A 14982-nucleotide genomic window follows, 5' to 3' on the forward strand; every position below is an offset into this window, starting at 1 on the left:
GCCTGTCCGCCCGCCGCCGCAACCGCCGCTAACGTCCGCTTGCCAGCCTGCAGTCCATCAACGAAGCGATCACCTTTCGCGCCTTTACACACACACCACAGAAATGGCTCTTAAGCGCATTAACAAGGAGCTGACTGACCTCGGCCGGTGAGAACCCCTACCCCCCCAAGTGCCTCGTGAGGGCGTTTGCAGCCCAAGTGTGAGGTGGGGCTGAGTGTGAGCGGGGTCTTTTTTCGGGGATGGACTCGAGACTCGAGCGACGCTCGTGACCGCAACACCCCCAAGACTCGGCTGAGATACCCTCACGATGCACTGATTCCTTGCAAGATAAAGTTGGCTGACCGCTCTTCAGTGACCCGCCGTCGTCTTGCTCCGCTGGACCCGTTGGCGAGGATCTGGTATGTCAACCCCCGGACTTGATCGTGCCACACTGCGGCAACCCCTCACCGGGTCGCCCAGTCGAGTGTCGCGGCCATCAAGGTCACGTCGTCTTCTTGTTGTTCTTGATGGCTGACCTTGCGATAGTTTCACTGGCAAGCAACCATCATGGGACCGGTAAGCACTCCCCCAGCCGCTCTGCCTGCCTGCCAGCCCACCGCCCGCGTCCCGACCTGGAACGAGAATGAACTGCTGTCGGCTCGTCCGGGCTGCGCCAGGTTGATGGGCCTCGGGGCTCGAGATCCTCCACAAGCACGCATACTGACTGGCACAGGGCGAGTCTCCGTACTCTGGTGGTGTCTTCTTCCTTGCCATCCACTTCCCCACCGACTACCCCTTCAAGCCGCCCAAGGTCAACTTCACGACTCGCATCTACCACCCCAACATCAACTCCAACGGCAGCATCTGTCTTGACATCCTGAGGGACCAGTGGAGCCCTGCTCTGACCATTAGCAAAGGTGTGTATCCGCCCCTTCGTGTTTCGATGGCGACTTATGTGCAGGCTGCTGACAAATATGACGTGCAGTCCTTCTCTCCATCTGCTCCATGTTGACAGACCCCAACCCCGACGACCCTCTTGTGCCCGAGATCGCCCACGTGTACAAGACGGACCGACCCCGATACGAGGCCACGGCCAGGGAGTGGACTAGGAAGTACGCTGTCTAGGTCGAGGACGTGTAACGATGATGACTTCGACTTTTGCGGCGGAGTGAAGGGGCGCACTGGGTGTGTTTTTCGTCCTTCTTTCTCTTGCAGGATGCACGGCACGGTGGACGTCTCGGGCGAGTGGCTACGACGGATGGCGCCATCGACTTGCCAGTCCGCTCGCGACAGCGGCTGGCGGCTGGTGGTGCTGGGGAACATCGGTCAGGGATATCTGGGGAGATTGAGAACGAGAAGCGCAGCCCAGCGGGGGGCGAGGGGCGAGGCTAGACAAACACATCAGCTTTAAAGGGATATCATGCGGCTGGGCTATTGGTTTGCATTGACGTATGTGTTTTTGGCATGCAGAAACAGGCAGCGAATACACTGCATCTCGCTCTCTTTACGTGGCGGCCCGGGACTTGACGTGCTCGCAGAGTTTATGTGACTTTTCTGATGTCGGCTCCGGTAGGTTGGGCGGTGACAGTGCGTGATACGGGATGGCGTGGTTACTACGGGCTCATCTGCTGCAGCGATCATGGCAACGCGGATTGACGTGCATGACAGGAGCGTCGCCAGGATGAGACTTGAAGCGGACGTGGACACGAGTCAAGCCCGGCAATGGAAGGCGAATGTATCTTCGTCTGGTCTTGGGAGATCTACAGCAGGCGACGAGCCTGCATATGTCGAGGAAGCTAGCAGCGTTTGGCCGTCGAGCGCGGCTGGCCGGGCCGGCCGGGATTCAACGGCAGCATCCACGGCCTGCCGTGGTACTTGTGGGCCGGGGATGAGGAGCGCCACCTATACATGGTCTGGCATGCGAGAGCATCGCGGACGCAGAGGCTGACCAGAATACGTGGCGCACAGGCGACGGGACGCGGGAAACGAGGCGCATGTGGGATACCGATTGGACGGCTCGGAAATGGTCGAGGACGGATTCCGCGGGCAGCCTGCCACGGCCTGGCGCATACGAGCATGTCCTCGCTCTTACATTTCACACCGTTGGAGGTTTTGTGTCAGAGAGGGAGCAGCCACGGTTGCGTGAGGCCTGGGGGAGGCTAGCGGTTGGGTTGGGCGGCGTGGCGCGACGGTGGCCGTCGCAGGGCGTTTCACGGAGGTGCATCCGACACGGTGGGGGGAGGAAGGACGGCGGGCGGCGATGGTGGTGGTGGTGATGGCAGTGCACGCTGTTAGGGGATCTCTTGGTGGTGGGTGGCCCCGGGGCCCGGTGCAGTGCAGGAACATCGGGGCATTTCTTCGCGCGACGGGGGCGCTCAGACGGGCGGCGGACAGGGGGTTGGCGGATGGGTCGATGGCCCCGCCCGCAACGGTGGTAGCCAGGGGGTGGACAGGCTGAGGTGAAACCGCGTTGACGAGAGAATTGAAAACGGCCGCCGCGGCGCTTTGCAATCCTAAGCGCTGGGTCGTCACGGGCAGAAGGATGGGTTATGATATGACGAGCCCGGGAGAGGCGGCATGTGCAGAATTGTCGCTTGCGCGTCTGGGCCTGTCTCGCGAGACGGAACACAGAAACATAGGATGGTCGAACGCGGCAGAGTACGGTGCAGGTGGGCTCGATTGGCCGGCCTGCAGGCGCCCTGAGCACTCTCCAACGGCCCCAGTGTCGCAGGTCGACGGTCGGCTGGGGCCCCCACACTTCCGGCGCCCTGTGGGAGGCTGCCGCCGGCGTTGTGCGACCACAGTTTGGAGCCGTAGCCGCTGCTTGGACGGGTCGCCAAGCTGCCTGGTGCACATGCGTGCCGGCTCCCTCGCCGACGATGAGAGCTGCACGGCCACCCGCACGGCTTCAATCGTTCGGTCTGCTCCGTACCAAAGGGTCCTGCCTAGATAACAACGGCTAGTCCCCTGGCGGGCGCCCGCTCTGACAATCCAAGAACCGTGGTAGTCCCTTGTTGTCTGCCCAGGTCGGCCCTTGCGAGTCCTTGGCTGGCATATCCCCATCGCAACTCTCTCCTTCTGTCTTCATTCTCTCGCTTCCTCACCCTTTCTTCAAACGCATTCCCTCCAGCCCGCCTCTTCTTCGTGCCGCGCATGAGGCAGAGCCAAGCCTAATAAGTAATTATCCGCTCTACATCAGCCCACTGATTTTCGTGGTATGTATGATCTCCCTGGCGCCACGCCGCGGGCCGTTTCAAGTCTGGCCGCGGAAGGGGACGGCGCATAAACCCTCGACAGAGCCTGGCTGCGTCGTCGTCCTGCGCTGCCCTGCCTTCATCTCGTTGTTTGGCCACAGCCCACGCGTCTTTCCTCCTGTCATCTACCTGCCCGTCTACCTACCTACCTTGCATGGCGTCCCTGAACTGATCGTCCTCGGCCATGTCAGGCTTCACGCACCGTCCACTCGTTCGCTTCCTGTGCTGAGGCAGCCTCGACTTCACTTCACTTCACCTTATTGTTGGCTTATTGCCGAGTTGCGAAATTCAGACTGGCTCTGAATCGAAAAGGGTTGCCCGACAACCAGTAATTACACACCGCATTCATTCACGAGCAGCGTTTCGAGAGGGACTGGACAGAGCAAGGGCTACGGACGGCGGCAGCAACGACGATAGCGACGACAGCAGCAGCGGCGACGGCACCTCGACACTAGGGGAGAGACTTCTCAACAGCGTTTGCTGTCCTGGGTGCGGACGGGCTGCGACGGGCCCGCGGGACAGGCAAACCGACGCCAACCACAACGAGACGCGGACCAAGTCGAGGCGACCTCGCAGGCGGCCAAGATGAGCTACGATTTTGGGGGCTACGACAAGCCCACGGAACGGTCAAGATGGACGCCCCTGACGCGGATGCTGCTCTCGGGCGAGATGACGCAGGAGAAGCAGCAAGAGCTGTCGGCGAGGGAAAAGTTTGACCGCTGGATGATCAACGAGGGCTACCGAAGAGTGTAGGTCGAGCAGATGGTCCCCGACCACCCAGCTGGCCCTGCTGCCGTCGTGTGCTGATTCAAGTTATCCCCTTGCAGATTCGTCTTCGTCTTCATGCTCACGCACGCGCTCATCTTCTCGTTTGCGTGCGTGCACTACGCCATGAAGGACAGCTTACAATCGGCGCGCGACATCTTCGGCTTCACGTACGTCATCGCGCGAGCGTCGGCGGTGGTGCTGCACGTGGACGTGGGCATCATCCTGTTCCCCGTGTGCCGGACGCTCATCTCGCTGCTGCGGCAGACGCCGCTCAACGGCATCATCCAGTTCGACAAGAACATCACGTTCCACATCACGACGGCGTGGTCCATCGTCTTCTGGTCGTGGGTGCACACCATCGCCCACTGGAACAACTTTGCGCAGGTGGCGGCCAAGAACAAGCTGGGCTTCTACGGCTGGCTGCTTGCCAACTTTGCCAGCGGGCCGGGCTGGACGGGCTACATCATGCTCATCGCGCTCATAGGCATGGTGGTGACGTCGGTCGAGAAGCCGCGCCGCGCAAACTACGAGCGCTTCTGGTACACGCACCACATGTTCATCCTCTTCTTCTTCTTCTGGGCCATCCACGGCGCCTTCTGCATGATCCAGCCCGACGTGGCGCCCTTTTGCTCCAGCATCGGCGCCTCGGCCATCGGCGTCTTCTGGCAGTACTGGATGTACGGCGGCTTCGCGTACCTGGCCGAGCGCGTGGCCCGCGAGCTGCGCGGCCGCCACAAGACGTACATCTCCAAGGTCATCCAGCACCCGAGCCAGGTGTGCGAGATCCAGATCAAGAAGGAGCACACCAAGACGCGCGCGGGCCAGTACATCTTCTTCTGCTGCCCGGCCGTCTCGCTGTGGCAGTACCACCCGTTTACGCTGACGAGCGCGCCCGAGGAGGACTACATCTCGATCCACATGCGGTGCCAGGGCGACTTCACCATGGCGGTGTCGCAGGCGCTGGGCTGCGAATGGGGCAAGAGGGGGGGAGGAGGAGGCGGCGGCAAAGGCGGCGGCGGCGATGCGAGCAAGGTGGTGGGCGTGGACTCGGCCGGCGGCGGCGCCAACGGGGTCGACCCGGCGCTCCGGCGCGTGCTGCCGCGCGTCTACATCGACGGGCCGTTCGGGTCGGCGTCCGAGGACGTCTTCAAGTACGAGGTGTCGATCCTGGTGGGCGCAGGCATCGGCGTGACGCCGTTCGCGTCGATCCTCAAGAGCATCTGGTACCGGATGAACTACCCGCAGACGCGCACGCGGCTGTCCAAGGTGTACTTCTTCTGGATCTGCCGCGACTTCGGGTCCTTTGAGTGGTTCCGCTCGCTGCTGCTGGCCGTCGAGGCGCAGGACCTGGAGCACCGCATCGAGATCCACACGTACCTGACGGCCAAGATCAAGGCCGACGACGCGACCAACATCATGATCAACGACGCCAACGCCGACAAGGACACCATCACGGGCCTGCGCAGCCCGACCAACTTTGGCCGGCCCAACTGGGACATGATCTTTCGCGGCATCCGCAAGCTGCACGCCCCCGGCGAGGCGGGCGTCTTCTTCTGCGGGCCCAAGGGCCTGGGCAGCGCGCTGCACGTCTACTGCAACAAGTACACGGAACCAGGGTGAGTTATGGCATGATGGCTGGACCTGCAGACTCCTGCCAGAGAGAAGGAGAAAGAGAGAAAATGCTAACTGAGCGTGGCAGGTTCTCGTTTGTCTGGGGAAAGGAAAACTTTTAGACTCTGCGCGCGTTGGATACCACTTTCTCGGCTGTATATGGAGGCGGACCAAGTTACTACTCATCTAGATGGAGGAGGCCATGTCGCATTTTTTTGCTTCTTTTCCCGCCGGAACCACTCATTCCCCCCCATTTTCGCTACTGCACTCGCTCTCGGCCTCTTTTCTTCTTCCGCTCGCTCCTTTTACGTCGACCCTGTTCTGGGCGGCACACGTGCGCAGGACGCAGACACTTATATAGACGGGGACGCGAGGCGGCAAAGAAGAACTGGGGGGTAATTGGGGCGGCAGGGCCGGGAAAGGACTGCATATGACGGGCACGGCCGGGCATGGGCGGCGGACAGAACGGCAATACCTGGACCGGGGGATGAAGAGGAGGATGGCATGAATGTATTTACAGGACGGAAGGGCTTAGATTGCCCAGGGTCGTCTGGTCACATAGTATATCAAGGTACTTTGTACGACTTGAACTTGAGTTTACAAGCGGCCAGCCTCACCGCGTGACGTGCGTGCGTGCGTGCCTGGCTGGCTGCAGCGCCGACGGGTTCCTTGCAGCGAGCAAAAAGAAAAAGCCAAGGCTGGGGCCTGCGTTATGCATGTCTCTGCGGCCCGGCAGACTTCAGTTTAATGAGGTTGGTTCTCCCGGGCGGCTCTCCCGGCGGCGGCGGCGGCGGCGACGGCGACGGGCACACGTGTTCTCCTTTGGAGGGCACAAGTGGCCCGGCTCTCGTCTGTCTCACGCAAACTTTAAAATGAGCTGGGCGTCAACATTTGGACCCTGCCCGGCTTCAGCTTTCCCCAAGAAGTGCAGCGCCGGCGCCGCGCGATGCCGCAGCAAGCAAGCAAGCAGCGAGCGCGTCGCGGCAGGTGACACAAAAGACAAACTACCTCAACCCATGGCCCATTGCCCGGTGGCGGAGAAGCGCCCGCCCGGCTATTTACCTACCTATGTACCCGTCGTTACACGGGCAAGGCAGTGGGTGAGTGGCAGCGGCAGCGCCGGAGATTTTCGTACGGAGCAAGGGGGTGGGGGATGGAGGAGGTTTAAAAACAGAAAGAAAGAAAAATCATGTTCAGGCGATCAGCAGGGGATCCCCACATATCGAGGACCAGGGGGGAGTCGAAGACGATGACGGGATGATGGGAGGGGCCAGCCAGAGTGACGGCAGCGTGGGAGGCACGCACGCAGGCATGATGATGGGGGCGAAAAGGGATGGGACGGGCTCGGCTTGCGCGGGCGCCACGGGCTGCAGGCGCAGGCCTAGCTTGGCCGCCCCCCGGGCGCATGGACATGTCCGTGGCGACGCCCGTCGTGACGGGCGAGACGGGATGCCCGCCAAGTCGAGGAGGGGCTGGGGGGGCTATATGATGAGCGCATGACAGACGGCTGACGGGATGAATGAGCGAACACGAGAGGAGCGGCGAGGAGACGCTGATCAGCAGCAGGAGGTGAAGAACTTCCTGGGAGCTGGGCGGCGGGCGCTGGATGCCCGCTGCTGCGTGGTGTCTGGGGGCAGTTCCAACCCGGCGGGCAGGGCAGTCTCGCGCGGCCGACTCGGCGCCTCTGCGGAGGGGGTGCGGTGGCCTTTGCGTGTCGGCGCATGCTGCCACGGGAGCGTCCATTGCAATCCATTGCGACCTACCTCCTTGGTGCAGCGCAGCGCAGTGCAACTTACTGCCCGCTACGGAAGGATGATGGCTTCGCATGCGATCCCATCGCAGTCGTCCCATTCCGGTTCGTCGTGGTGACTGACTGACTGACTGACTGACTGACTGACCCCTTTCCATCAACCGGGCAGGCGCGCGTTTGGACTGTGCATGGTGGTGGTGACGTCGTCGCAGAGGGCCTCGGGCCCTGAAAAGCTCGTATCGGCGGGCTTCCCCACAGGGAGACGGTCGCTAGACCGCAAGGGGCCCGACGCTGCGTCTGCCGACCCATGGCGCGGGGCGGGCACCTGGGCAGCTCGTGGTCACCCAGCAGCGCTCGCTCTCAGCAGTCCCGTCAGTCGCCTGCCAAGCGGGCAATTGGCAACCTGGAACGCCTGTGCGCGTGTGGAATCCCGCCTCAACTGCCAGTGGCGGCGGCTGCTGCTGGGTGGCTGAGGGCTTCGCAGTGGGGGTCGGCCGGTTCGTTCGCCTCCGGCGCTTGCGCCCGCTAGCGCTGGACCACGCACTACCTTCACTCGAACAGGGCTCCAGCTCTGCCCGTCTGCCCGCCGGCTGCACAGCGCTCCCCTGGGCCCTGGCGCCGTCCGCGACGGGAGGGAGCACCAGCCATCCAGCCTGGGCCACCACCACCCACTTCAGCGGGCCCCAGCTCCATGTCTGGCGTCCACCTCACTGTCCCGTCGGGGTGCGTGAGGTGCCCGCCCGTCCGCTAAGGTGCTGCGTGGCCGCCGCCGGGCTTTTGGGGGGGAGATGGGGGGCGGGCGCTTCGTCATCCTCGTGCAGCAATTCTCACCCTGCGCCACGAGCCAACGAACGGCTCCCTCCTCCGTCCGTCCTGGCGGTCCCAAACTCGTACTCCTCCCGCCGTCTCATCTCCATCCACCCGCGCTCATTCGTTTCCCTCCCTTAGCCGACTATCCTTTACATTTCCTACAGTCCACATCTCGTTTCCCTCTCTCCGTGCCCTTGCCGTCCCTCCTGTCATTGCGAGACGGGGGTACGGGCCGGCCGTAGCATTTCCAGCGCACCCCGACGACACACCACCTTTCTCCCCCCTTTGACCTCTCCTAGGCCCGGGACATCCGTCAAGGCGACGACCGCGACGCCAGGCCTTGTCGACGCCGAATCTTCATCCGCGCAGACGGTGAGATGCGCATCTCGTTGTCGCTCGCCCTCGGGCTGCTGGGCGCTGCCCAGGCCGGCCAGGTCGCGGTTCGCCAGAACCCGTCTGGCACCGGCGGCGGTGCTGGCACGACGCCGACTCCCACGCCCACGACGCCGAGCAGTTCGCCCTCGCCTACTACGCCATCCTCGACGCCGCCTACGACCGCAGGCGACACGACCGTCACCGTCACTCGCACCGTGACGGGCTCGGGCGGCGGCGACGTGACCCAGGCCACCACCCTCACCACCACAGTCACCACCACAGTCCTCATCACGTCGACTGTGTTTTCGACCACGACCGTCACCAGCAGCAATGCCGACACCGCTACCAAGACCGTCTACGAGACGTCGACGCAGTGGGTGAACCCGCGCAAGCGACACGTCGATCTTGATCTCGCCCCCCGCACCGCGCCCGCGGTCAATGTTGACGTCGCACCGACGGCCGCCCCGTCTCCCGTGGCCGTCCAGCGCGGCGCGCCTGGCCTGCAGAAGCACCACCAGAAGCACCAGCTCCTGAAACGCGCCACCATCACCGACACCGTCACCGTCACCGAGGGCGGCAGCGGCGGCTCGACCGTCGTCAACAGCGTCACCAAGACGATCCGATCCACCAAGAGCGACGTCACCACGAGTACCTCGATCGTCACTGAGACGGAGCAGGCCAATGCCAAGACCACCATCACCGTCACCAGTACTCTGGTCGTTACCTCGACCAGCATGTCGTCCGGGTCCGTTGAGACGGAGACGTCGACCGCCACGGGCGGCGCCAGCAACGGCGGCGACAGCAGCGGTCTTTCGACGGGCGCCAAGGCCGGCATTGGTGTCGGCGCTGGCATCGCAGGCCTGGCCATTATCGGCGCCATCATCTTCTTCTGCCTCCGCCGCCGTCGCAGCCCGAAGCCCGACCACGACGACTTCATGGGCGCCTCCGAGGTGCCTGTCGGCCCGTCTCACGGCGGCAGCTCCCGCACCCCGATGTCTGAATCGACGGCTGTCGGCTCGGGCGTCGGTGCCGCCGGCTACCTGGCCCCGGGCCGCAACTCGGTGAAGCACAACACTTCGCCCGAGGGCTATCGCGGCACGGCCATGGGAGACGGGCGCGCCGGCTACGCCAAGCCCCAGCCTTACGGCGCGGCGTACGCGCAGACGAGCCCCAACGCCACCATGACATCCCGGAACAGCCAGCACCTGGGAGACGCGCTCCCTCGGCACCCCACTCCCGGCGACTCAGTCAGCCCCGTGTCGCCAAACACTGCCGAGCTGGGCAGCGACACCAACGCCGCGGCGGCGAGGTGGAACAACCCGGCGGCCTCGGAGATTGACAGCCATCAGGTCACGCATCCCCAGAGCGGACCGGTGTACGAGATGCCCGGCCAGCCCTACCGGTAGGGCGGTGGCTGGCCACACATGTACGGTTGACACACGACGGCAATGCAGTCGCGCAGCGGAGGCGATCTGAGAGCGGGGCCGGGGGCATGCGTGCCAACGACCGGGTGTTGCGGATTCGATGTTGGGATCTTAATCACGGTACTGTACATAGGAAACCTGCTCTGAACGGCCGCACTGTTAGGTGTGGGGCAACTTGGTTCTGGCCCCCTGCTATGGAGGAGTGACGATGCTCTGCGCGCGCTCGGTGTGCAGGTGCACCGATCCGTGGATGCGGGCAGTGTGAAGCAGCAGATAGCGGCCTTGTGGCGATTGGTGCGGATGCCATGCGTCGGGAGCGGGCACATGGGCGAACATTCGATACCGGCTCTGAGGAGAGCCATGGGCCTCTGGATATACCAGTGCACAGCACAAGGACGACGGTTGTAAAAATGGAATCTGCTTCTTTCGTTTGTGCCCGACGCGCGCGTGTCTGACTGGACGTTGTGTGACGCTCCGGAGAGCATCGGCGGCGGAGATTGGGGGTCTCGGAGCGCATACCCCTTGATGGCTGATGGATGAGAAGCAGAGTCGGCAGTTCAGAATCAATTGCGCCTGTTAATGGCTGACTAACTCCCGTCACTCACACACACTGCGGCAGAATGCGGGCGCCGGTATCGGGTGGGGCGGATTCTAGAGTTTCAGAGGCAAAGCTGCAAGGAGGTTAAGAGAGAAAAAAAAGAAGAGCCTATTTCTTATGCAGCGTGCTAGCTAGCGGCTATGAGTCTGAGAGAACCGTTTTTTCTCCATGCTTTGCCGCAGGGTCCGTTTCTGCGTCACACCCGACTTGCTGTGCTGACGGACAAACTCGAGCTCGCCTTTAAATCAGTTACCCGACCCGAGAGGGCAGAGTCCAGTCCAGTCCCCCCGTCCACATTCTGAGACCCCAATGGCTTGCTGAGACGGGCTGTCGAGACTTTTTCTTACTTTTTGCCTGAGCGTGTCTTGGAGGGGGTTTCGGATCGCGTTGGTTCCTTGCTCACTGGAGAAAAAAAGGGCTTTTCCTCAGCAACCCTCGGGCTCGGTCACCGACGCGGCTCGTACGACGCCCCTTGCGCGATCATACGACGATAACGGGCGGCGAAGCCTGGCTATCGCGAAGCTTTTCGTGGTGGTTTTCCTCAGTGCTGCCTCATTGCTCTTTTCATTGTTTTGTTTTGCGCTCCTGCCACAGTTCTCTCTTTCGACTTGGGTTCTGCCAACGCTGAGAGTTGAGCGTTTGGGCGACGGTTTTGCTGCCGCCACTCAACTTTGAGTCGCTGAGATAGCCGACCCGAGTTGACAAGACAGAGTCAATCGACAACCATGGGCGCCCTTTCGACCGTCGGCGGCGCCGACAGGATGGCGGAGACGAGTGGCCCAGAAACCGACAGCTCCTCGCCCACCACGCAGGTTGACCTCGACGTCGTCGAGCTGAGCCGGGGCGTGGACGAGCGCAAGCTAGTGCGCAAGCTGGACCTGCACATCATCCCGCTCGTCATGGGCCTCTACCTCTTCAGCTTCCTCGACAGGGTCAACATCGGCAACGCGCGGCTCTACGGGCTGGAGAAGGACCTAGGCCTGTCGTCGACACAGTTCCAGGTCTCCGTGTCCATCCTCTTCGTCACCTACCTGCTGTGCCAGGTGCCGTCCAACCTGGTGCTCAAGCTCTTCACGCCGCGCCGCTGGATCACCTTCATCGTGCTGGCGTGGGGCGTCATCGCCACGCTCACGGGGCTCGTCAACTCGTACGGCGCGCTGCTCGCCTGCCGCCTGCTGCTGGGCGCCGTCGAGGCGGGCCTCTTCCCCGGCCTCAACATCTACCTGACGTTTTTCTACAGCAAGCACGAGCTGGCCCTGCGCGTGGGGTACCTGTTTGTGAGCGCGGCCATCGCGGGTGGGATGGGCGGCCTGCTGGCCTACGGCATAGGCCACATGGATGGCGTGAGCGGCATGAGCGGCTGGCGATGGATCCTCATCGTCGAGGGCCTGCCCAGCGTGGTGCTCGGCGTTGTGACCTGGTTTGCGCTGCCTAATGATGCGGCGTCGGCGTATTTCCTGAGCGATGCGGAGAAGGCCATGATGGAGGTGCGCAGGCAGCGCGAGTATGCGAGCACAAAGTCGAGTCAGGAGTTTAGCTTTCGCGACGTGCGCAGGGCGTTTACCGACTGGAAGGTGTGGGCGTTTTGCGTCGCCGAGTTTGGCGTCGATACGATGCTCTACGGTGAGTACACGTCCCTCTCGTCCCTCTCGTCCCTCTCGTCCCTCTCGTCCCTCTCGTCCCTCTCGTCCACCCCCCTTTTCAACTTAAACCAGGTCCGAGAAACAGCACGCTAAACATATCGCCTCGTCGGCTTGCTAGGGTACTCGACGTTTCTGCCGACCATCATCAACGACCTGGGCTCGTGGTCGACGGCCGAGGTCCAGCTGCTGACGGTGCCGTGCTACTTCCTGGGCGCCGCCGCCTACATGTCCATGGCGTTTGTGTCGGACCGGCTGCGCATGCGCGGCGTCTTCTGCGTCGTGTTCGGGACCATCAGCGCCGTGGGTTATGCCGTGCTGCTGTCGGACTCGGCGCCGGGGGTGCACTACTTTGCGTGCTTTCTGGTCGCGGGCGGGCTGTACGTCGTTGTCGGCCTGCCGCTGGCATGGGTATGTTTCGCCCCTCATAGTCATAATCCGCCGATTGGTGCTGCGTGTGAGTGAGTTTTCACTGACAATGGAGCAGCTGCCGAACAACTCGCCTCGCTATGGAAAGCGGACCACAGCCACGGGCATGCAACTCACCGTTGCGAGCGCGGCAGGCATCATGTCAGCCTACATATAGTGAGTCCTTACCTTGATACGCCGTCACACCCACGCAACTACATGGAGGAACGCTGACAACCGTGACAACGCAGCCCCAAGGGAGACCAGCCGCGGTACATCCGCGGGCACGCCGTATCGCTCAGCATGGTGGCCATGGGCACCGCCATTTACGGCTTCATGTGGTTCTGGTTCTGGCGGGCGAACCGCCGGCGCGAGAGCGGCGAGATGAGCGAGAAGCACCGCCAGATGGACGAAGACGAGCTGATGGAGCTGGGCGACGACAGCCCGCGGTACAGGTACACGATTTGATGACGCGATGGAATGAACCGGATGCGATAGAGGACCATTTAACAGACGGGATATTGGGCAAGGCGCGAGCACTTCAACGGCGTATGCGCTTAATGATTGCTAAGAAGCTGTTGGAAAAGAACCGGGATGATTGCGCGAGCACAAAGAACCGTGGGCATAGAAGATAGACATGTTGCGATAAGACCCATAGCGAAAGACCAGAATAGAGCGTTGCGCTTCCGTTCATGTTTTCAATGCTACTGGCCACCTCACATCGCGTGTGCCTGCGCCATGTCGGTGCATATTCTTATGGACACGACATTGACTCTGGTCTGAAAATCAGCTGAGTTTAGCAGCATCTTGAATCAAAGCTATATGGAGGTGATAGAAGTGCCTGTCTCTAACAATTAAGACGTAGGCAGCGAAGCAAAGCTGCTGACCGCCTTGAGCGCATGGACACGCTCCGCGAGTTTGTTCAGGCCCGACATGTCCTCCGCGGCCACGACAATGGCCGTCACATTGAGCTTTCCCTCCGGTCCATGGCTCCAACCCGCGATGACAATCCGCCCTTCGTCCAACTCCTTGCTAAACTTTCTCTTGAACTCGCGCAAGCTGATGTCGACAATCGGAACCAAGATGGCTGCGTCATTCAAGCCCCGATCCACACTAAAGTGCCCCTTCATGAAGCCCAACAGATGCGACGCTGTCAGGCGCGCGTTGAGGTCGACGACAAAATGTTCGTTGTTAGGGCCGATCATGATGTCCGCGCCGACCGGGCCGTAGTAGCCGAGCCTACGCAGATGGGCACCGATCAGCTCTGCCACGGGCATAACCTCGTCCCTTAAACGCGACTGTTGGGAGTAGTCGATGTGAGAGCCCTCCCAGTGCCCCTGATTGTCGTTGAGCTGGTCAGTGCAAGATGAAATGATTGGGGCTCCATCCTTGGGTAAGAACATGCAAAGAGCCACGGTCGAGCCGTGGACCATTTTCTGGACAATGAGGCTCGCCGGATGCAGGTGACGATTTGAGTGGTTCAGCTGCTGAAGCATGTTGTCGATTTCGGGACGCAGGAGAGTGACAGTCTCGGCACGCTCGCTTTCGCTCCGCACGATCAAGGTCCCAAAGCCACCGCGTCCTTGAGGAAACTTGATCACAAACGGTGGTGCCGTCTGCTCGATGACACCCAGTATGCGCGCTACCTCCGTCTTTCGAAGTCGCGGCTCCTGGACTTGGTCGACATCGTCGAGGACCGTGTCGATGACAGTAGACGGCGGAGTCGGGACGCTGGAGAGAGCCAAGTCCCGCTTCGAGAGCGCCCGATATTGGCTGTCGAATGGCACCAGTGCTGGGAGGTGCTCGAGGCAGTGAAGCGGGCTGACCACCGACAGCACGGCCTCGGGGGGGAGTACGATATCGGATGTGTTCCGCACGTATATGACTGTCGGGCGCTGGCGTTCGCATATCTGGCCCAAAACTTCTGCGGTATCCGCGCGGGCCTGTTGATCCACGTCGTCGGTTCCCGGCTGCTCGAGATCGAACATGACAAGCTTCATCTGACCCGCAACCATGGCAAGCCACTGTGGCAGAACCTGGGTGAAGAGGCGAGCCTGGATGCTCCCTGTCTTGGGCCACAGGCCGTCCTGAAAGGCGTATTTCCTGCACGCGGCAAGGCCGGGAATCGTCTGGGCCTGGGCCGTGGGGAACACGGTGATGAGGTAGATCTCCCCATGGTGATTGCCGCTCAGCTCATATAGCTCCTTGAGCGTTGCGTCGAGCTCGATTGGCGGTGCCATTGCCGTGGCGAGCGGTTGCGTTGAGCGAGTTGCACGTCCGTGCTGTTAGGGAGGGGGGGTCTGGAATCAGTGACAGACTAGGTTGCGATTTAGCCGACTGTCGTGCTGTCCAGCCGATGAACATT

General features: G+C 62.0%; 5 protein-coding genes across 5 annotated transcripts; 4 read left to right on the forward strand and 1 right to left on the reverse strand.

Moving 5' to 3' along the window:
* Window positions 1–103: 103 nt before the first annotated feature.
* PLICBS_005383 (ubiquitin-conjugating enzyme E2 4) lies at window positions 104–1104 on the forward strand (the record flags this gene model as incomplete). The annotated part of the gene is made up of 5 exons (XM_018319061.1): window positions 104–147; window positions 353–398; window positions 526–555; window positions 713–896; window positions 965–1104. The coding sequence occupies 5 exons, from the start codon at window positions 104–106 to the stop codon at window positions 1102–1104; spliced, it is 444 nt and encodes a 147-aa protein (XP_018181535.1).
* Window positions 1105–3818: 2714 nt separating this feature from the next.
* Window positions 3819–5734, forward strand: PLICBS_005384 (uncharacterized protein; the record flags this gene model as incomplete). The annotated part of the gene is made up of 3 exons (XM_018319062.2): window positions 3819–3982; window positions 4061–5617; window positions 5701–5734. The coding sequence occupies 3 exons, from the start codon at window positions 3819–3821 to the stop codon at window positions 5732–5734; spliced, it is 1755 nt and encodes a 584-aa protein (XP_018181536.2).
* Window positions 5735–8549: 2815 nt separating this feature from the next.
* Window positions 8550–9953, forward strand: PLICBS_005385 (uncharacterized protein; the record flags this gene model as incomplete). Its single annotated transcript, XM_018319064.1, has 1 exon — window positions 8550–9953. The coding sequence occupies one exon, from the start codon at window positions 8550–8552 to the stop codon at window positions 9951–9953; it is 1404 nt and encodes a 467-aa protein (XP_018181538.1).
* A 1341-nt stretch (window positions 9954–11294) lies between these two features.
* On the forward strand, window positions 11295–13085 carry PLICBS_005386 (uncharacterized protein; the record flags this gene model as incomplete). The annotated part of the gene is made up of 4 exons (XM_018319065.2): window positions 11295–12192; window positions 12331–12620; window positions 12697–12794; window positions 12869–13085. 4 exons carry the CDS (start codon window positions 11295–11297, stop codon window positions 13083–13085), a joined length of 1503 nt encoding a protein of 500 aa, XP_018181539.1.
* Window positions 13086–13471: 386 nt separating this feature from the next.
* Window positions 13472–14857, reverse strand: PLICBS_005387 (uncharacterized protein; the record flags this gene model as incomplete). Its single annotated transcript, XM_018319066.2, has 1 exon — window positions 13472–14857. The coding sequence occupies one exon, from the start codon at window positions 14855–14857 to the stop codon at window positions 13472–13474; it is 1386 nt and encodes a 461-aa protein (XP_018181540.2).
* Window positions 14858–14982: the final 125 nt, after the last annotated feature.

Source organism: Purpureocillium lilacinum (assembly GCF_023168085.1).
Source record: "Purpureocillium lilacinum CBS 284.36 DNA, scaffold_4, whole genome shotgun sequence".
NCBI classification, from domain to species: Eukaryota; Fungi; Ascomycota; class Sordariomycetes; order Hypocreales; family Ophiocordycipitaceae; genus Purpureocillium; species Purpureocillium lilacinum.